Genomic DNA, 22703 nt, shown 5'->3' with positions numbered 1-22703 from the left:
CTGAGGGTGCCTAGGAAGCACTAGCCAATACAGTGGTACCTCGGGTTACATACGCTTCAGGTTACAGACTCCGTTAACCCAGAAATATTGCTTCAGGTTAAGAACTTTGCTTCAGGATGAGAACAGAAATTGTGCTCTGGCAGCAGCAGGAGGCCCCATTAGCTAAAGTGGTGCTTCAGGTTAAGAACAGTTTCAGGTTAAGTACGGACCTCCGGAACGAATTAAGTACTTAACCCGAGGTACCACTGTACATGGTGAGGGCAGGAAATCTGTGGAGATGTTGGAGTTCCTGCTTCACCCATACCTCTCCCACACAGTCCATGCAATGTTTCTCAAACTTGGGTCCCCCAGCTGTTGTTGGACTACAACTCCCATCATCCTGGACCGCTGGCCCTGCTGGGGACCCAAGTTTGAGAAACACTGGTCCACAAGTATGCTGCCAGGAAGAGGAATGTAGGAAACTGCCTTAATCGGAGTAAGACCGCTGGTTCTCTCTAGCTCAGCATTGTTTACACTCATTGGCAGTGGCCTCCAAGGTTTCAGGTATGGGGCCTTCTCTCTCGTACCCGAAGATGACTGGGAATTGAACCTGGGACCTGCATGCAAAGCAGGTGCTTTACCACTGAGCTAAGAGCCTACATTGCACCCACTGAGATACCCCAGCATAGGCTCTATACACATTTTAACTTCAAAGCATTTGAATCACCTTATTTCCTTCAAGGGACACGGGTGGCGCTGTGGGTTAAACCACGGAGCCTAGGACCTGCCGATCAGAAGGTGGGCGGTTCAAAACCCCGTGATGGGGTGAGCTCCTGTTGCTCAGTCCCTGCTCCTGCCAACCTAGCAGTTCGAAAGCACATCAAAGTGCAAGTAGATAAATAGGTACCGCTCCAGCGGGAAGGTAAGCGGCATCTCCGTGTGCTGCTCTGGTTCACCAGAAGCGGCTTAGTCATGCTGGCCACATGACCTGGAAGCTGTACACCGGCTCCCTCGGCCAATAAAGCGAGATGAGCACCACAACTCCAGAGTCGGCCACGACTGAACCTAATGGTCAGGGGTCCCTTTACCTTTTTTATTTCCTTCAAAGAACTCTGGGCACTGTAGTTTAAGAGTTGCTGGGTACTGTAGCTGTGCAACAGGTAAACTACAGAAGCCAGAGTCCTTTGAGGAACAGAATATGATTTGAATGTGTTCTAAAGGTACAGTGCACACAAAGTTGAACAACTACAGACATCTCCGACAGCAGTGCAAGTCCCATTGTGGTTCAAATACATCCACTCGCATGGAAGGGAGAGAGGGATGGGAGCCACATGGGCAAGGAGGAAAGCGCTTTACAAGCACATGGGCATAGGAGAAAATATGGACCCAGCTTAGTAACTCAGAGGGAAGTAGCAGTGTGTGAAGAAAAAGGGGGGGTGTCAAGTGGTTGTGTGGGTGCTTCTGGCCTGGTTAGGCTCCCCACTTTCTCCAGTTCAAGTGTGCTTCTAACGCCTAATTAGCCAAGCCTCCCAGCACACCCCTAAAAATGTCAGAACAACATAACAATGTAGACTTCAAACAAAGGTTAGTTCTGTTTCAGCACCATGCAACCAAGTAAAACGACAGGTAGGATAGTTCTTTACAATACAAAACACTGGAACGTGCAGAAAACTTTAATAAAACCAATGAGAGATAATAAAAAAGGGACAAGGCCGTAGGAACAATCTGAAGCTGACAATTGTTATAAAGTGAAAATGCAAAAAAGAAGAAGCAACTATTTACTTCAAAAGAAGATATATTCTTTTCTTGGCTTGGCCAAGTGGAATATAACACAGTTTACTCATTGCAAATGGATAGCTGCACTCATTTACCCAGGGAGTCCCTCACCAGGTGAGCAAATTACATAGTCCTTTGACCATACTTGTTTTATAAGCAAAAGCCACACATTTTTTGAATTTTAAAGGTCATACCACCCAAATGGCAAGGCTGAGCCACCTCACAGCTATGCATGAGCTCATTGGTTAACTTATCCCCGAAAAGTGAAGAGGGGGTGATATTAACTGGGTGACATCACGGCACTTGAGCCTATGGCTGGTTCCACCAATGTGTATCCTGGAGAGTAGGGGAAAGGTTTCTTAACCTACCTGTCTATTAAGTCTCCAAGGTGAGCTTGGAGGGGAATGCACAGGTGAAGTGCACAGGTGTCGTTTTAACACTAGGGGCACTTACAAGCATCCTTAAATAGCACAACAATTCTGCCTCCAGACTGTCACTATTTTGCAGGAGTGCATAGAGGAAATTTGGGTTTGCGCCATTAAAAAATCTGTCGACATAGTGCAACCATGTTTATTTATTGACATATAGCAACAAATACAAATAAACCATGCTGGAAAATTAAATTACTGGAAAATTAAATTACATTAGAAGCGCAGGACATCTAGTACCATAGGTACACACAAGAATGACTCAAGAAATCCATATTTCCTAAGATGGTACAGATAGTGAGCGTTGTGCATCTGAATGCAAAACAGGAAATAAAGTCATATAAACATTCTGGGATTTCCATCCCTCTTCAGACCTGCAGCTTATGGTTTTGGGGCCTTTTTTCTGCATTAGGCAAACCCCACAAGTTTTTGAACCATAAAGAAAGGTGTACATTTTGTAGTGCTTTCCATTGTTGAGCTATGGAAACTCTGGCTGCAGCCAACACCCTGCCAGAAGTTCTTTAGAAGGAGAAACTTGCATTTGATCATCCCACATGTTCAGCAAAGGAGAGACTTGATTTGATTATATTTCCTGATAGAAATCAGACCAAAATGATGAAACCAGGGGACATTCCCACCGTAAGTGGAAAAAAAGTCCCTCTCTTCTCAAAACCTGGCCAACAATCCTGTGCTGTTGTACAGCGTAACAAATTTTATACTATTCCAGGACTGTCAGCTTATCCTAATAAATTGGGTACTATGCTATGTGTTGCTGTTCTTTGATGTGAGTGGCTATGCAATGGATCAACACAGCTGCATTTCTTGGACTCTCTGTGGAGGGTTGTAGCTATGGGGGCAGTCACAAAAAATTGCCTATACTGTACATCAAAGCTGACCACAACACCAGTGGTCACACAGCCTTGAGGTAACCTCCTCAATGTAAAGGCAAGCTTCAGAGAATCCTGTAACTAAGGACCATCAGTACTATACATTTCAAACAGTACCATGCCACTTTAAACAGCTGTGTTCCCCCCAGTTAATATTCAGATTCATTGTTAAGGTGAGTTGTTAGGAGACCACTATTCTCTTCCTAGAAAACTCTGGGAATTGTAGCTCTGGGAGGGGAATCTGGATCTCCTAATAAATCTCAGCACTCTTGACAAACTCTCCTGACATCCTAGCAGTTCGAAAGCACGTCAAAGTGCAAGTAGATAAATAGGTACCACTCAGGCAGGAATAGTGTTTCCATGCACTGCTCTGGTTCGCCAGAAGCAGCTTAGTCATGCTGGCCACATGACCCAGAAGCTGTAAGCCGGCTCCCTCGGCCAAGAAAATGAGATGAGCACCGCAACCCCAGAGTTGCCCGTGACTGGTCCTAATGGTCAGGGGTCGTTTTACCTTTGCCTTTACTCTTGACAAACTACAGATCCCAGGAATCTTTAGGGAAGCCATGACTGCTTAAAGGGGGGATGATGTGGCAGATTGGGGCAGATGGGGCCTTGGTGTTCTAGACTGAAAGGAACCAAAAGCCTCCCATGCTAGAGAGAGCAATGCTGTAACCATCCAGTAACAGTAGGCCAAAGAGAAGCAGTTGGCATTCGTCTTTTTTCCTAGAATCATCGAATTCTAGAGTTGGAAGGTACCCTGGCGATCATCTAGTCCAACCCCAGCAATGCAGGAATATGCTTGGCTCCAACCAGCTGAGCTATCCTGTTTCAGTAGACAAAGGAGGAGTGAAGGAATGAATTTTATTATTTCGGTCACAGACCAGTTCCAGCCCACATACAATATCAAGGACGTCAGAAAACACAATAGGGATACATTTGAATTTGCAATTAGGTATAACATGGACAATACAGATTTAGCAACAGTTAAAAATATATATAAATTAAAACTTAGTCACTAACATATAACCTAAAATTATCATTTAAGGCCTTAATCATTACAATAGCACAGCTTGTTCCCTAAGTTTTACGGAAATCACACAGAATTTGGCTACCCTTAATGTAATCTCAGGATCCTTGAAGGAGGAGGGAAGTCAAACTGTTGGAAGGTTACGGCGCCTGCTGTGGCTGTCGAGACCGATACAGGAGAGAGATGTTTTCTTGCAGCTGGGGCAAATGAAGGCATCTGGTTGTGCTGCTGCACATGCACTCTTGGCAGCTCCTGGGATTCTTTGATCCTGAGCTAGACTGATGGGCTGACTTTGTTTAAGGTAGAATCCAATGGTTCTCAGCCATAAAGCCCAGTAGTGAAGTAGCCCTAGGCGGCACTGTGGTTCATTAGGACAGCATCCAAGATGGCGTAGGTATGGGTGGCTCCAGGCTCAACTTCCAGGGTTGGTCTCCAAGGAGAAGGTGCCTGCGAATGCTGCACACAGTCGAGACAGTAGAGTGCTGTAGCCAATTGGAATGGGTTTTTTTTAAGGAAAAGTAGAAAGGGTTGTAAAAGATGCAAAGGAGCTGAAAGCTGTCCATGCCCCAAGTTTGGACCTGGTTTTGAAATTCCCAAACTGGTGTTCCTGAGGAATGGTGTGCAGGAGAGTTCAAAGAGGAGGAATTGTTGTTGTTGTTGTTGTTTAGTCGTATCCGACTCTTTGTGACCCCATGGACCAGAACATGCCAGGCACTCCTGTCTTCCACTGCCTCCCACAGTTTGGTCAAACTCATGCAGGTAGCTTCGAAGACACTATCCAACCATCTTGTCCTCTGTCGTCCCCTTCTCCTTGTGCCCTCTATCTTTCCCAACATCAGGGTCTTTTCCAGGGAGTCTTCTCTTCTCATGAGGTGGCCAAAGTATTGGAGCCTCAGCTTCACGATCTGTCCTCAGGAAACATTTTGTTGTGCTTTTGTGATGCTTCAGTGGCACCGTTTTCTTCTAGCTGCATAACCAATAGATTTTGCTGTTGTTGTTTAGTCATTTAGTCATGTCTGACTCTTTGTGACCCCATCGACCAGAGCACACCAGGCACTCCTGTCTTCCACTGCCTCCCGCAGTTTGGTCAAACTCATGCTGGTAGCTTCAAGAACACTGTCCAACCATCTTCTCCTTGTCATCCCCTTCTCCTTGTGCCCTCTATCTTTCCCAACATCAGGGTCTTTTCCAGGGAGTCTTCTCTTCTCATGAGGTGGCCAAAGTATTGGAGCCTCAGCTTCACGATCTGTCCTTCCAGTGACCACTCAGGGCTGATTTCCTTCAGAATGGATAGGTTTGATCTTCTTGCAATCCATGGGACACTCAAGAGTCTCCTCCAGCACCATAATTCAAAAGCATCAATTCTTTGGTGATCAGCCTTCTTTATGGTCCAGCTCTCACTTCCATACATCACTAAGGAGGAATTAATCTGAGTTATTTATATCTCTCCTTTCAGGATACCAATCCTTTTAAGGCACAAAAAAAAAAAAAAAAATAGTTTCCACATATATAAAAAGGGGTTTTGTATCCTCCCCACGGAACAGTTGGTGACCCCATGTGTGCCAGGGGCCAGTCCAGCTGGGCTTGGCATCTCTGCCCTCCTGCCTCTGAATACCAGTTGCTGGAAGTCACAAGAAAGGAGAGTGCTGTTGCACTCAGGTCCTGCTTGCAGACTTCCCAAAAGCAGGGTGTAGCTAGGAGTGGGTTAGGAGCCCATCCGCCTGTGCACTCTGACAGATGGGCCAAAGGAGGTGGAGGAAGAAAGGAAGGTGGAGCAGAGCAGATCTGACCCCGATGGCAGCAATGGCAGAGCAGGAAAGGCATCAAGAAGCAGACTGGTTCATGGTTCCTCCCGGCTTTGAAGGAGCCAGTAAAGCCCTTGCTGAGGATTCAAGGGAGCCTAGATATGCTTCTGCCCAGGGGCATCTGACTGTGAGAACAGGAAGCTGGACTAGTTGGGTCTCTGGCTTGCCCCAGCAGGTCTCTCTTGATGTTTTCAGTACTGGGATATTTCCCACAGGGCAGCTGGGGGATGGGTGTAAACCAGGGGTTGGCAAGGTTTACCTCTCCTGGGCTGGTGCACTCCAGAGGAGATCCCTTCGTAAGCTGGATCGTGAGTGCATGTGAAGACGCACGACTGCGATTTCTGGCGTCTGTGTCTGCGCAGACACGATTTTCACCGTCTGAGCATGCGCAGACGCGATTTCCGGCACCGTGGAAGCGAGTCCCCGTGCCACGCTGCACCGGTTTAGCACAGTGCACGGGTACTTGCGGAGTGGGCAGCTCGGTTTGAGGGCGGCTCGTGGTGCGGTTAAACGGCCCCCATGGGCTGCTTGTGGCCCACGGGCCTTAGGTTGCCTACCCCTGGTGTAAATGGACGTCTGGAGTAGGCTCAGAGGTGTTCTTCACCTGCCTTCCCCTTTCTATTTATGTGAACATCTGAGCAATAAAGGAATAGAACAGGAGGAATCTCCTGATCTCTCTTATGGGCAAGATGCAGATGTTCTGCGCTGGTGTTAAGTTGTGTAGTGAACCCACTTCTCCTCCTCCTGCTGCAGCATCATGAAGATATCTGCTATACCAGCCTCTCCAGCTTGTTGCCTTCTAGATGTTGTTGAACTGCAACTCCCGTCAGCCTCAGCCAGCATGGCCAATGCTTAGGGATGATGGGGGTTGTAATTTGCAACACCTAGACCAGCGGTTCTCAACCTGTGGGTCCCCAGATGTTGTTGGACTACAACTCCCATCAGCCCTGAGCTCTGGCCTTGCTAGCTAGGGGTGATGGGAGTTGTAGTTCAACAAGATCTGGGGACCCACAGGCTGAGAAAGGCTGATCTAGAGGGTGTCGTGATCTGGGAAGGCTGTGCTAACCGGTGTAAGAAGGTAGGTGGCTTTTATTGAAGAGGAAGTGAAGCGTAGAATGGCTTCTGACAGCATCACGCAGGAATTGGGTCGCCAGCTTCCTCCCCATTCTGTTCTGTTCTTGCACTAATTTTGCCATTTGAATTGGGGAAATTCCAGGCGTATGGCAAGCCTGCTTCATCACTACTGAACTTTCATGCCAAGTCTCCCTGTTTCCGCTAACGTCCTCATCTGACTTGCACCTTTTTGAAATGCACAGGAGGAAATCGTGGCAGCCCTGCACCAGAACTGGTTCTGCCATAGGCCTTGCTTGTGGGTTGCATGATGCTGTCTTTGTGGGACATCTTTTGGCCTGTTAGCATTGGATGCCTGCCTAGTTGCTGGAGCAGGGCAGGAGAAACATGAGGATTGTGTGAAGCACAATGGCTAACAGCTGCAAGTGCATGTGATCACGAACCAGCTGAATGAGGAATTGAGAGAGGATGACATCACCCAGGTTCTTTTGCCATCCTGCGTGTCGCAGCCCAACCTCCTCTGATGTCTATGTTGGTGGAGGTAATGACATCATCAAGATAATGGTTGTTTATCCAAGAGAAGCAGTAATATTTGAGCTGTTGCCGCCAGATGGTTTTTCTTTCTTTCTGCTTTGTCCACTGCCTTTGATCCTGGATGGAAGAGCGAGCCGTGAGAGTTTGGTGCCAATAGGAGTGTCCAGGACTTACCAACAAAGGTGTCTGTGCTCTCCATTGCATGCCTGGTGGGAGCTAACCTCCGTTAGGGGGTTGTTGTTAGTGGGGGCACCGTTTAGAGCCGGGGGGGGGCAGGGAACCAGTAGCCCACAGGTTGTATGCAGACCATGCTGCCTCCCCATCCAGCCTGCAGCATCTCTAGGTGCTGTCATCTCCCCCCTCCAGAATCACCCCCATGCTGCAAAAAGGCTTAAGTAAAAACTCCTAATAGAAAACCTTTCTTGGACCCTAAGTGTTGTGTGGTATCTGTATATTTCCCTTACAGAAACCACTATTCCTAGAGCTCCCCCAAGGAAGAGAATAGGGGTCTCCTAAGAACTCTAAAAGGGACGCAGGTGGCACTGTGGGTTAAAGCCTCAGCGCCTAGGGCTTGCCGATCGAAAGGTCGGCGGTTCGAATCCCTGCGGCGGGGTGCGCTCCCGCTGCTCGGTCCCAGCGCCTGCCAACCTAGCAGTTCGAAAGCACCTCCGGGTGCAAGTAGATAAATAGGGACCGCTTACCAGCGGGAAGGTAGACGGCGTTTCCGTGTGCGGCTCAGGCTCTGGCTCTGGCTCTGGCCAGAGCAGCGATGTCACGCTGGCCACGTGACCCGGAAGTGTCTCCGGACAGCGCTGGCCCCTGGCCTCTTAAGTGAGATGGGCGCACAACCCCAGAGTCTGTCAAGACTGGCCCGTACGGGCAGGGGTACCTTTACCTTTAAGAACTCTAAGCAATGGCGCTGTGGTCTAAACTTGCCGATCAGAAGGTCAGCGGTTCGAATCCCCGCAACGGGGTGAGCTCCCGTTGCTCGGTCCCAGCTCCTGCCCACCTAGCAGTTTGAAAGCACACCAAAAAGTGCAAGTAGATAAATAGGTACCGCTCTGGCAGGAAGGTAAACGGCATTTCCATGTGCTGCTCTGGTTTGCCAGAAATGGCTTAGTCATGCTGGCCACATCACCCGGATGTTGGAGGGGGTGAATATACACCGGCTCCCTTGGCCAATAAAGCAAGATGAGTGCTGCAACACCAGAGTCATCCATGACTGGATCTAACGGTCAGGGGTCCCTTTACCTTTAAGAACTCTAAGCACTCTTCGCAAACCACAGTTCCCAAGGTCCTTTGGGGAAAGCCATCACTGTTAAAGTGGTGATTTAAATGCCTGGTGCAGATGGGCTTGGAACGCTATCTGCTGATGTGGAGGAAAGCGACACGTGTTTGTTTATGCCAATGTTCTCCGACCCGTTCTATAACTCTGCTGGCTGGGGCTGATGGAAGTTGTAGTCTAAAACATCTGTAGGACACCAGCTTGGGAAAGGTTCAGTTGTGCCAAGAAACAGCCATCTGTTTGGGGGCAGAATCGGGTGAGAGATTTCGGATTTTTTTCCCCAGGAAAACTGAAGTTTTTAAAACGCTTTGCTTTTTTTAATTTGTGAAATAAAAAAAGGTTTAGCTTGGAAAAGAGAAGACTGAGAGGAGATAGGAGAGCCAACTTCAGATATCTTAAGGGCTGCCACATGGAAGATGGACCAAGCTTGTTTTCTCCTGCTCTGGAGGGTAGGGCTCATGGCAATGGCTTCAAGTTAGAAGAAAGGAGGTTCTTACCCAACATCAGGAAGAACTTTATGACAGCAAGAGCTGCTCAACAGTGGAATGGTCTCTCTTTGAAGGTTGTGGATTCTCCTTCCTTGGAGGTTTTTAAGCAGAGGTTGGATGGCCATCTGGCATGGATGCTTTAGCTGAGACTCCTGCATTGCAGGGGTTGGACTAGACTAGATTTTTAGAAGAAGGCAGCCCTGTTTAGGGAAGCTTTTAATGTTTAATGGGTTATTGTGGTTTAATATTCCGTTGGAAGCCACCCAGAGTGGCTGGAGAAACCCAGCCAGATGGGCGGGGTATAAATAATAATAATAATAATAATAATAATAATAATAATAATAATTACTGTTGGGGTCCCTTCCAACTCTACAATTCTATGATTCTATAAAACAGTACAGTCTCTTTAATTATCCTTGCACCCTACTGACATACTGTTCTAGATTTCTCTTTCAATTTCTCAGTTTCTCTTATGACAATAGGAGATATGGCGCAACTGCTCTATTGTGTGTCTTTAAAAACAAACACATTTGGTTCCCAAAACCAGCCAACGGTAGAATCCCAGGTCAATTATGTAAAGAAACAGTTCCATTTGTTTTGTTTTGCTTATATGCATGCATATATATATATATATATACACAGTATATATATTTGCTTGCTTAACTGGGCAGCAAATCTTGGGCTGTGGACCCCCCCCCCCAAAAAAAAAAAAGAATACTGGGAACTGTAGTTTATTGAGAACTGTAGCTCTGTGATTAGCAAACTGCAGTTCCCATGATTATTTGGAGGTGACAATGTTCTTTAAATGTATGGTTCGTACACAACATTAAAATCAACTGTTTCAGTGACCAAATGGCTCAGCTCTTACACTAGGACCGAAAAGGTGTCACTTTTGTTTCTTTTTATTTAATAGAATAACATCTGCAGGCACTCTGCCATTCTTCATCTTGGCAGTATGCAGTTATAAGAAGCTCTGGTGTCCTTGGATGTAAATTCTGGGGACTTGCTGGGATACAATAAAAACCACACAGCTTGTCTCTTAGTTACTTCCATGTGTGCACCATCTCTTCTTCGGGATATGAAATACAATTGAGTAGATTCTCTGTTACAAATTATTTTAAAAACCATATAAGGAAACATTATCTATTGTTTTTGCCAACAATGTTTCAGTTATTTTTCTTTCTCGGGGAAAACAAAAAGTATTGTTCTAACCAGCAAGAGGCATGCTCTTCTAACCTTTGCAGTAATTGGGGAAAAAACAAACCCCACATATATAACACAAAGATATACTGAGTCATGGTGACTGTGATGTTTGTAAAGAGTGATCCTTCTGCTTTAGGGATGGGCATAGCTGTCAGCTTACAGATTTGAAAATAAGGGACCAGCAGCCTCGAAACTAAGGGATCAGCAACCAAAATAAGGGATTTTCCGGGCACAGGTATGTTCAACTTCTGAGCCCCTCTGAGCCAAAGGCAGAAAGCCCAGCCAGCAGCCAAATGAAGCCTCATCAATAAGGGACAGCAGCGGGACATGGCGCTGGGATAAGGGACTGTCCCGCCAAATAAGGGACACTTGACAGCTATGGGGACAGGCCAGGGGAATTCAGTTCAGTTTGTGCTGTGAAGGCGAACCTATCCAATTCTTAGTTTCTGAAATTACATATGAACCGAAACACAGCCATCCTTTGAAATTTTGTTTAATAGTTGGCTCCTCTTTAATGGGAACTAAATTTTGGATGTGGAGGACAGGTTAGGGATTTCTTAATAGCACTCTTAGCACCTTTACCAAGTTAGAGATTCTAGGATTCTTAGATACAGGTGAGGGGTGAACATAACAGGTGTTTATTTATATCCCACCATGGAACCTGATTTTGTGTATCTGGGGCTTCAGTTGATCTTCCACATCCAAGCACTGAACAAGTCCAGATGTGTTTAGCTTCAGCAACATGGTAGCCTCACATGCCTTCAGATCATGCCATAGTATAAAACCAATGCACACTTGTAGATAAGCCCCTGAGAGTCATTCAGGTTATTCCATAGAGTCTGCTTGTCCCAGAAAGAAAGGAAGCTTTTGATAGGGGATTGCTGTGTCTGATTGCCTAGGGAATGTGAAGCCCTTCAGATGCCTCAATGACAACTCCCATCAACCTCTATCACTGGCCATGGTGGGTGGGGCTGGGGTTGATGGAAGTTGGAATCCAACAGCACCTTGGAGGGCTGCAGGTTTTCCAACCAAGGTCTATGCCAGCGTTTCCAGCTGTTGTTGGACTACAACTCCCATCATCCCTAGCTAGCAGGACCAGTGGTCAGGGATGATGGGAACTGTAGTCCAAGATCCAAGTTTAGGAAACCCTATTCTGTGCTAAGGAAGGACCACCAGGTTCCAAGGCCATTCCTTACGAAGAGACTTGTTTTAATAGACCAAATAAACCATCAATAAGAGAGTGGCAAATTAAACTTTGTGAATATATAGATTTGGCAAGATTAGCGGTAGTGCTATGAGGACAATTAGATCAAAAATTAATAAAAGAATGGGATCGTGTAAAAGCGTATATAAAAAAACATTGTTCTGGGGTAAACATATCGATACATAATGCTTGCAGGGTTAAGAGAAGGAAGAAATGGATACAAGAGACATAAAGGAAAATCAAGGCTGAGAACACAACAACCAAGATAAAAATGAAAGATTGAAGTCACACATAGGTGGAGGAGAGTCAAGATTGTATGTATTTCTTTTACATTAGATCTTTTAAGAACAAGGACTATGTGAAGAATTGAAAGGAATTTTAGGTTGTCACAGTTGTAGTGTGATTAATCTTTGTTTAAGGTACAGTGGTACCTCGGGTTACATACGCTTCAGGTTACATATGCTTCAGGTTACAGACTCTGCTAACCCAGAAATAGTGCTTCAGGTTCAGAACTTTGCTTCAGGATGAGAACAGAAACCGTGCTCCCGCGGCGCGGTAGCAGCAGGAGGCCCCATTAGCTAAAGTGGTGCTTCAGGTTAAGAACAGTTTCAGGTTAAGTATGGACCTCCGGAACGAATTAAGTACTTAACCCGAGGTACCACTGTATTTGCTTTTGTTATGTTTTGTTTTTCGCAATAAAGAAAAAAAAATCAGCAGATGAATATGCAGAAGTGGCAAGCAATCTGCAGCAACGCTGTTTGTGAGATGTTTAAACAAAGGGCGATTTATTGCATCCAAAACCAATGCTAGTTCTTAGCACACATTTTAATGTAGCTTTTACTCCCCTCTTTCAAAACAAAGTTTCAGTTTTATCCCCTCCTTCAAGTTTCTTATTGCAGTAGAAGTGGCACAAAAATTACAGATTTCCCCATGACCTTGAGCGAGGTTTCTGTCAGTTGTGGGGCTCTTTAGGAATGAGCTCCCTAGCAGTGCCCCACTTTGCAAGGCTTTGCTTCTGAAGCTGCTACATGTGCAACCTTTCATCAGATGTTGCAGAAATTATAGGGGAAATTGGAGTTTTGTGTTCACAGTTACGCAGCAGCTGCAGCAGGACTGTATGGAGAATCCAGGGTCAGCAAGTTCAATACAAGAAGAGTTGTTGGTCCCGTCACCAGAAGTGTTACACTGATAGGGGCTCAAAGGCACACAGCAAAAATCTTCATCTTGTGGAATGGTTGGGCTGGCACTGTTTTGGGGTGAGGGCAAAGCTACACTTCCATCCTCAGAGGATGGTGACAGCTCCTTCAGGGGATTCCCTTCATCGTCGGGCGAGGGAAGAGATGAGGTTGAATCAGAAAGTTGTGCTGGGGGTGGAGGGGGTCCTGGGGAGGAGGTGGATGTCAGGGAACTGCCATCGGAGCCAGAGGGAGAGGGAGGGCTCTAGAGGGATCCCGGAGAGCGTACCAGGAGGGAGAGAAGCAGCCCATCTTCTGGGGAAGGAAATCAGCATAACACTAGTGGAGAAGGGGGGCCGATGGGGGAATCGACGAGGTGGCTCCATGACTCCTCGCCAGAGACCAGCGGGGAGAGCACGGGTCCTCCGCTGCCCACACCCTCCCTGCGCAGAAGGCTTTCACGCAGGGAGAGTAGGCGGAGACTAGGTGTCAAAGAGCTTATTTGCTGGAAGAAGTTCAAGAAACGCCCACTGATGGATTCTGCCAGCGATTGAGACAGCCACGGGTGAGTGGTTGTCCGGACAGAAAGGGTTCACCCAGGTAACTCAGCCAAGTGTGGCGCCGATTTACGCACGAGCAACCCCTAGAACCATTACAGTTACTTATATACAAATATATTTTTTGACCAGCGTTCTCCAATCTGGTGCCATCCAGATGTTTTAAAGTGAAACTTCCATAATTCAAGCCAGCATGGCTAATGATTGGGTATGATGGCCATTGTCCAAAATATCTGGAGGGTGCCAGTGGGCGGGGGGAGAAGGTCAGTGCAGATGACAGGAAACATTTATTATAGAGCACAGATGATGTAGATAAATACAATAAAATATACATTCTTACTGATTATTCAACAAAACAAGAGCTTCCATTTAAACAATGTTGGCCAATTCATCATCTATGTGAAATGACAACAAACGAGAAAGTTTTGGATTGCTATGAATGATTTGGAAAGTGAAATCATTCCCTGCTTCCAGTAAAGGGCCAGTTCATTAGTAATGCAACCCCCTGCAGTAAAAGTCTGCTTACATAAGAATTAGCACTAGTCGGACTCGTGTTTAATGAATTCCTTCTGTATTGCTGAGATGTCTTCAGCTGCAGCCGCACTGGGGCCTTCTAAAGCACAAATCATGCTATTCCGTACCTTTGAGGAGAGCAAGGGTACTTTCACACCAGGCATTTGGAACTGCTGCGCTTGTTTCACTCGCCATGTTTGCACACCATACAATTAAAGCACACAGCTTCGCCCTAATGAATCCCGAGAACTGTAAAGATAAAGGTAAAGGGACCCCTGACCGTTAGGTCCAGTCGCAGATGACTCTGGGGTTGCGGCGCTCATCTTGCTTTATTGGCCGAGGGAGCCGGCATACAGCTTCCGGGTCATGTGGCTAGCATGACTAAGCCACTTCTGGCAAACCAGAGCAGCGCCGTTTACCTTCCTGCCTATTTATCTACTTGCACTTTGACGTGCTTTCGAACTGCTAGGTTGGCAGGAGCTGGGACTGAGCAACAGGAGCTCACCCCGTTGCGGGGATTCGAACCGCCAACTTTCTGATCAGCAAGCCCTAGGCTCTGTAGATGACATCTAACAGAGGTACAACCCAAGAACACGTAACAAACTACAGTTCACTACTTTGGGTGAAGTCATGTTCTTTAAACATTTGCTGTGGATGCGACCCAAGATTAAGGAGAAGGATGACAGTCTCATTGCCACCGCCACAGTTACCAGGATTTTTGCAGTGGAAGCCAGGACTGTTAAAGTATAATAAATGCACTCTAAATGTATGGTATGGATGTGACCTCGGTGAGGCCTTCCAGAGTGGTTTAATTCTGAAATTGTGGGAGAAATAGGGTTCTCCAAACAACTCCCAGCGCCCTTAACAAACCCCAGTTTCTAGGATTCTTTGGGGAGGAAGCCATGATTGTTTATAAATGTATGATACTGCATTAAATGGATAATGTGGTTGGGATCCTTAAGCAAGAGCAGTTGAGCAGTGGACTCAGTTGCTCGCTGGGGTCTTTTTTGCAAGCAGAGGCTGAACAACCATCTCTCGGAAAAGCTTTAACTCCAGGACTCTGGAAGCAGGCAGGGAATTGGAAGAAATGGCCTACAATGCACCTTCCAGCACTTTGATTCTAATCTGGTTTTCTGAATCCTGAAATCATAATACTGCGAGGTAAGAGGGCAGTTGATGCACCATTTAGGGGTAGTTCCCTTCCCCATTGTGGTTTCAGGCCATGGGTAGGCAGACTAAGGTCTGGGGGCTGGATCTGACCCAATCACCTTCTAAATCCAGTCCATGGACGGTCTGGGAATCAGCATGTTTTTACATGAGTAGAATGTGTCCTTTTATTTAAAATGCATCTCTGGGTTATTTGTGGGGCATAGGAATTCATTCACCACCACCCCCAATTTAGTCCGGCCCCCCACAAGGTGTGAGGGACAGTGGACCGGCCCCCTATTGAAAAAGTTTGCTGACCCCTGTTTCAGGCCACGTGCAGTTATAGATCCTGAAACTGCTATCCAAGTCCAAAGAGGTATCAAATGCTCTTTAAATCACACAAATGCATCAAATGGTGGCATCTTATCTAAAAGCAGCCCTTGGAAAACTAGCCTCAACCATTTCCACCACCACCTTCACAGCTGGATATAAGTGAGAGCGTTTTTGTTTTACTCCAGGGAGGAAAGAAGACCATTCTTTTGGATGCAGATTTTTTGTAAGCTTAATTTATGCTTTAGAATTAGCAGAAACAAGAAGGCCACTGCAGAAGAAGATGCACAGCAAATTTTAGGCACTATAAAAACTTAAGAAGGCTAGGTCAGGGCTGAGCATTGCTGAAGAGCACACACTTGCATTTAAAAGGTCCTAAATTCAATCCCTGGCATCTGAGACCCTGGAGATGAGCTGCCGGCCAGAGTTGACAGTACAGTACTGAGATAAATGGGCTAGTGGCCCAACTTGGTATAAGCCAGCATCTATATATTGCTAGGACTAGGAGCCCACCCTTTGAGCAGTACGCCCTGGCCTGGGTCAATGTTGCCTTTTTCTCAGGTGGGGGAAGCAAAATGAGAAGTTGTTTATTCGTCAATTTATGAATCACCTTTTACATGTCTGGCATATAATCTTGCTCAAAGTGAATCTTGGCACTGTATTTGTGTTGACACGGGCTGCCTACATACTGTGGATTTAAAGTACAGTCATACCTCGGGTTACAGATGCTTTCAGGTTGCGTTTTTTCGGGTTGCGGATGCGCCAAAACCCAGAAGTACTGGAATGGGTTACTTCTGGGTTTTGGCGGTCGCGCATGCGCAGAAGTGCCGAATCGCAACCCGCGTGTGCGCAGACGCGGTGCTGTGGGTTGCGAACGTGCCTTCCACATGGATCACGTTTGCAACCCGACTGTCCACTGTACATGCCTCCCCACCCTACCCCCAAGAACCCTGAGAACTGTAGTTTGTTAAGGGTGTGGGGAATTGTAGCTCTGTAGGGAGAAGCTACAGTTTCCAGGATTCTTCGAGCTTTCTCTCTCTCTGCATGTGCTTTAAATGTATGGTGTTTATGCAGCTATGGGTCCTGCGGTGGGTGAACAGCAACTGGGGCAGTTACACCCCCCCAAAGGAGGTCCTTTCCTTCCTGCAATGAACACATGACTGCCCTCAAGGGATTGTAGCTTTTGTGATTGGATAGACCTTAGCAGGCCACTCCACTTCTATTTAGGAGTCCGTTCTCGCCTATGAAAGATCAAGAGCCACATTGTTTAACATGAGAGCTCCTGCAAACGGGTCATCTGAAAGTAAACAGCATTTTCTGCCAACGTGCCGTTTAGGATCAGCTTGCCAGAGAGAATGGGTCTCCCTGTTTTCAGCGCATTCCCATATAAGAGCCCAGCAGAGAGCAGCTATCAGCTGTCCCTGCTTCAAATTTCTTCTTGCCGACAAATGCACCTTATAGCAAATTCCCACTTTCTTTGTGCTAGTCATAGTGATCTACCTCGCAGGGTTCTTGTTGGGATAACTCAGAATATACCCAGAGTACTTTCAGTTTGTTAAATGCAACAACAGCCAGGCGGACAGGTGGTCTTTTCTAAAGCCAGCATTGAGATGCTCTCGCTTAGCTGGGAGATTCTGCAATACTGTCTGAGCAGGGGCGAAGAACCCAAGGGCCACATTCATTTCTGGGAAATCTCCTAGGGGCCACATTTCACTGACGGATGGGGTCAGAGGCAAAAGTGGGCGGAGCCGTAGTGTAAGCGTTATGCAGGTACAGTAGTAGGCTAATCTCTATATGCACTCACACATTGTTCCCCATCCACTACCCAGACAAGCCAGAGGCATTGTCATAATTCATGGAGCCATTCCAGCCAGTGAGTGATGAGACTTGGGGAGGGTCCTAAGGGCCAAACAGAGAGGCTTGGGGGCCATATTTGGCCCCTAGGCCTGAAGTTCGCTCAACCCTGCATAGAAAGGAGCAACAAATTGTCAATTCACCGTGGTAGCACCGGAGGAGGATTTCTGATATCACAGACCCTCCAAGTGCCCCTGCTTTGCCAGAGACAGCCCTGGATTTACAGAAGCCGTCCTGGTTCCTGGTTTGATCCCAGAATGCCTCACTTTTACTTAGGACAACCCTATTTCCATCAGAGAAATGTGGGAGGGTGTGGAGTTGTGCTACTCCTGAGCCAAGGAAGATGACTGAAGGCAGTCCTGTACAGTGGTACTTCGGGTTAAGAACTTAATTTGTTCCGGAGATCCATTCTTAACCTGAAACTGTTCTTAACCTGAGGTCCCACTTTAGCTAATGGGGCCTCCTGCTGCTGCGCGATTTCTGCTCTCACCCTGAAGCAAAGTTCTTAACCCAAGGTACTATTTCTGAGTTAGTGGAGTCTGTAACCTGAAGCGTCTGTAACCCGAGGCACCACTGTATAGGGAAGGTTTTTCAAAAAAATGTTTTGTTGTGTTTTTATATCATAGAATCATAGAATTTTAGAATTAAGGGGCGCTGAGGATCATCTGGTCCAACCCCCTGCAGTGCAGGACTATGCAGCTGTCCCATACGGGGATCGAACCTGCAACCTTGGCACCACACTCTGAACAACTGAGCATATTGGAAGCTGTCCAGAGTGGCTGGGGCAACCCAATCAGATAGGTAGGGCATAAATAATAAGATGACTATTATTATTATTATTATTATTATTATTATTATTATTATTAAACAGGATGCCCCTATTTTTAGCGGAGAAATGTTGGAGGGTGTGATATCAAACGGCTTGGACCACCTATAGCTGGTCTCTTTCCCTGGCAAGCCAATTGACACCAGTTGTTCTGTGTGATTCGATGCCAAGGGTGAATATTTTCAAAATGGCTCCCTTCTGCCCTAAAACATAGACATACACAGTGTGAAAGAGATATAAAGCAGGCTTGGGATTCTTGTTGCCCTCCATCATCTGATTGCTGTTGGGTTCCTAACTCCCTTCAGCCTCAGTGCCTTGAGGGCACAGGTTCCTCATCCTGGGTACAGAGGCTCTTCTACGATGTGAGAAAAAGGTTTATGCCTTGCTGAGCCTCTGCAAAGCCTTGTGCTGCTTTAACTATATGTGTTTTTAGGCCGTGCCATCCAGTATAAGCAAATACGAATGGTTTAGAATAAACTGGGCATCTCTTTGTAGAATGCAACGTATCATTTGAGTGAGAAATCTTGGCCTCTGCTGAATTGTAATTGCTCTGCCACATAAACCACAGGGCAAAGGCACAGCTGCACAATGTGGATTTGTGTGTGTATAAAATATATACGTATACACTAAGAGCTGCCTGGGGAAGGGGGGGAAATGACTTGTCAAGCAGGAGCAGCTTCTGTTAATTGCCGTTTGGAAGAACCCAGCAGATGGCTTCTGCCAGTGCCTGCTCTGAAAGTCACAGGCGTCTTGAGTTTGCAGGGTTGCACGAGTGTGTTCGGTTCAGGGTTGGAGGTAGTGGCGAGTCTTTGAAATATCGTGGGCTACCAGGCATCCGGTTAATGAAGCTGCATGGTGTGATCTTGGCCCTGGGCTTGTTGCAATCATTATCAAAGCTCCCTTTGACTTCGGTGGGCCAGACTGGGTGCCTGCCTATGCATTGCAGAAGCTGCAATTGACTTCAATTGAAAGCACACAAGCCGATTGTACCGGGTTCCCAACCCAAGCTCTATGCCTGATAATTATTATTAAATAATCTGGGAAAGTAGCCTTTCCTCCACCCCTCCCTGCAGGCTCGACAATCACAAGTCTGTCCCTTCTTAAGTGTGGTTGTTGGTAAACAGTTTAGTGAAAGATGTTTTCATCAGGCCGGGAAGAAAAAGCTGCCACTACCTTGGTAAATTTGCCTGAGCAAATAAATTTCATAACTGACAGTTTGGGCAGCAACTGTGTCCGCAGTGATGATCAGCTTTGTGCATAGGATTGCTTATCAAAGGCAGGTTTTCTTTCTTTCTTTAAGAATGAATAGCAGTGTTTTGAAAGCATGGGATGCTTTTTCACAAAATCCATTTCTTTTAATACACGGTTGTGTACGGCATTGCAATTCCGATCCATGTTGGTAGGCAGGCCACATAGCTATGGAATATCTGCTGGAATATCACACCAACTTGCTTACTATAGCTCTCCTAACAACTCACTGCACCATTAACAAACTATGCTTGCCAGGGAAGTTTTTAATGGTTGATGTCTTACTGTGTTTTTAATATTTTGTTGGGAGCTGTCTGGAGTGGCTGGGGCAACCCAAGATCGGATGGGTGACATCATCATCATCATCATCATTATTAAAGTGGTGTAGTACTTCAAATATTTATTTGATTTGATTATTTTATCTATTAAAGTTATATGCCACTCTTCATTCGAGGATCGTAGGATTCATGAAAAATACATACTACAAACTACAAACAAAACTAACAATAGCCCTGCTCCAGTTTAAAAGGCCATAGATTGTTTATGCTGTTTTTTTTTGTTTTGTTTTTTTTGTAGCATCAATTAAGTGTTTTAAATTTGTTGTTAGCCACCCTGAGCCTGGTTTCCTGAACCGGGAAGGGCGGGGTATAAATAAAAAATTATTATTATTATTATTATTATTATTATTATTAATCAGCCAAAAGCCTGAGAGAAGAGGAATGTTTCTGCCTGACACCTAAATATATGCAAGAGAGGGCCTTCTTGGTAGTGGCGCCGGCCCTTTGGAACACCCTCCCATCTGATGTCAAGGAAATAAACAACTATCTGGCTTTTAGAAGACATCTGAAGGCAGCCCTGTTTAGGAAAGTTTTTAATGTTTGAAGTTTTGTTCTGTTGGAAGCCGCACTGAGTGGCTGGGGAAACCCAGCCAAATGGGCAGAGTATAAATAATAAATTATTATTATTTATTATTATTTATTATTATTAATGAAGGTGCCAGGCAAGCCTCCCTGGAGAGAGCAATCTACAAATGGGGAGCCACAACAGAAAAGACTAGTTCTCCTGTTGTCACTCTCTCATGAAGGGGGCACACGAAGAAGACCCTCAGATGATCATCACAGGTTCTGGGTTGGTTCATATGGAGAGAGGCGGTCTTTGAGGTATTGTGGTCTTCAGCAATTTAGGATAGATGCTAGAGACAAGCACACATTTTTCTTTGTTAATTGTTAGATTGACCTCTAATGAAGGTCAAGGTGGCAAACATGGTTCTCCTCCTCACAACCCAGCGAGAGGTTAAGTTGAGAGAGCTTCGTGGCTGAGCAGGGGCTTGAACCAGGTCTACCAGGTTCTAGTCCACCATTACCTCACCAAGCAGTGCACAGCTTGCTCGTGTATTGCAGGTACCAAGGTAGGTTTGATAACACGCTGTAGGAAATGTCTCGTGTGGAGAACAGTACAGTGGTACCTCGGGTTACAGACGCTTCAAGTTACAGACTCTGCTAACCCAGAAATAGTACCTCGGGTTAAGAACTTTGCTTCAGGATGAGAACAGAAATCGTGTGGCGGCAGCGAGGGGCCCCATTAGCTTATAGTGGTACCTCAGGTTAAGAACAGTTTCAGGTTAAGAACAAACCTCCAGAACAAATTAAGTTCTTAACCCCAGGTACCACTGTATGTGTTTGTAGTGTGGCTTTTAGCAAAAAGAATAAACACCCCTTGGCTTTAAATCAAGTGTGGATAAGCTCTTGTAAACACATGACAGTAGCCGACATTTAGCAAGGAGTCTTCAGCAATATGTAACAGGGGAGGCAACGATGACCTTTTGATATGAGAATTGGGGAAATGTTCATTCGCTGGTGGGTATGAGAAAGTTGTAGGTGTTACAAGAAAGGAGATTCCGACTAAACATACAGAAAACGTTTACACTCGGGAGATTCTAGACTCTCCTTCCTTGGAGGTCGGATGGCCACCAGTCGTGGATGCTTCAGCTGAGATTTCTGCCTTGCAGGGGGTTCGACTAGATGACTTTATGAGGTCCCTTCCGACTCTCCAATTCTACGAATAAAAAGTGCATGAGAGTGCAATCCAATGCACAATATCTTCAACGGGGCTTACTCCAAGGCTTACCTCTGAGAAGACATGCTTTTGGGTTGCACTGTGGACAAACTTTTAAAAACGTTTGTTGTATTGTAATTATATTATTAAAGTTGTAGTGCAAGAGGTTTTTCTCTCTGCAGTTTGGCCAGGATAGACACACGCACACATTTGGTCTCTCTCTCTCTATCTCAACCCATATATTAGTGAGAAGAATAAAATGAATATGGGCTTATTGGCTACAGTAACATAAGAAATCTGTGTGTTGCCAGAAGAGGCCACATGAAAGAGTGTGTGTGTGTGGTTGGTGTGTGTGTGTGTGTGTGTGTGTGTGTGTGTGTGTGTGTTTGGGGAGCGAGGGGGGGTGGGGAATCGAGAAGGAGGATGCCTTCAGCTGCTCCTTGCACTGGAGAGCTGCGATTTGTGCCTGGAACATGATGAAATCTCCCCCTGGACAAATCACATCGAGGCTGTCAGCCACTCCAGGTGGGATTAGCAGCAGCTAATAGACTGAGCAAACAGAGTCCTGCGCTCAGTTTTAAAGAAAAAGAGAACCCACTGTGGAGGCTTTTCAAGAATCCTCTTGAGCATGGCTAAGAAAAACGGTCTCCAGTTACATCAGGTAGGAGCGGGTTTTCTTTAAGGAGGAGTAAAGCGATCTCTCTCTCTCTCTCTCTCTCTCTCTCTCTCGAGGGTGCTGGTGGGGGGAACCTTGCGCGAAAAGAAAACGCACTCAGGGAAGTCCGAGATGGTTAATATTCTGAAGTTTCAGACTCGGTCAGCTTGCTTTTCCAGCAGTTAGGAATTGTGGGCAAAGGGGAATATGTTGAAACTGCTGGTTTATTCTGTTTTATTTGTAAATATCTTTAAAAAAAATAAAAAAACAGATTGGCTCCTGGGTGGTTTATTAACTCCAGCTCTCTCTCTCTCGCCTTGTTCCCAGGTAATATCCTTCTTCACTTTTGCTGTTGGGGTGAACGTGTGCATTGGATTTACGGCCAATAGAGTCCGGAGATCTGGCGAAGGGGAAGAGTTTCCATTTCCAGGTACAATGATGATTTAATTTGCCCGTTTTGCAACGCCTTGATGTCTCGGGGTGGAGGAGCAAATGGCTCCAAAATGTAGTTTTCCTGTGTGCCCCCCCCCCCCACTCCCGTTCTGGATTATAGCAAAGGTTATGTGAAAAAGCCTGAGTCTGTTGACATTCTTGCTTATAGGTAACCTATTTACTTCTCTCTCTGCGTGTGTGACATAGAGAAAGAGAGAGAGAGAG

General features: G+C 46.1%; 1 protein-coding gene across 4 annotated transcripts in view; it reads left to right on the top strand.

The window, feature by feature from the left end:
• Nucleotides 1–22703, top strand: part of ENPP2 (ectonucleotide pyrophosphatase/phosphodiesterase 2) — an 87337-nt gene that overhangs the window by 3165 nt on the left and 61469 nt on the right. For 3 of the 4 annotated variants that reach the window (XM_079984222.1, XM_079984221.1, XM_079984219.1), the window contains exons 1-2: nt 21896–22052; nt 22374–22476. In XM_079984222.1, the coding sequence (XP_079840348.1) occupies nt 22020–22052; nt 22374–22476 (136 nt within the window). In that variant the 5' untranslated portion in view covers nt 21896–22019. Of the gene's footprint in view, nt 1–21895; nt 22053–22373; nt 22477–22703 lie in introns of those variants that run through there. The other variant, XM_079984220.1, reaches the window with a different exon arrangement.

Source organism: Podarcis cretensis (assembly GCF_951804945.1).
Source record: "Podarcis cretensis genome assembly, chromosome: 7".
Lineage (NCBI taxonomy): Eukaryota > Metazoa > Chordata > Lepidosauria > Squamata > Lacertidae > Podarcis > Podarcis cretensis.
Note: the sequence above shows the minus strand (reverse complement) of the source record. Positions and strands in the feature narration are given on the sequence as shown.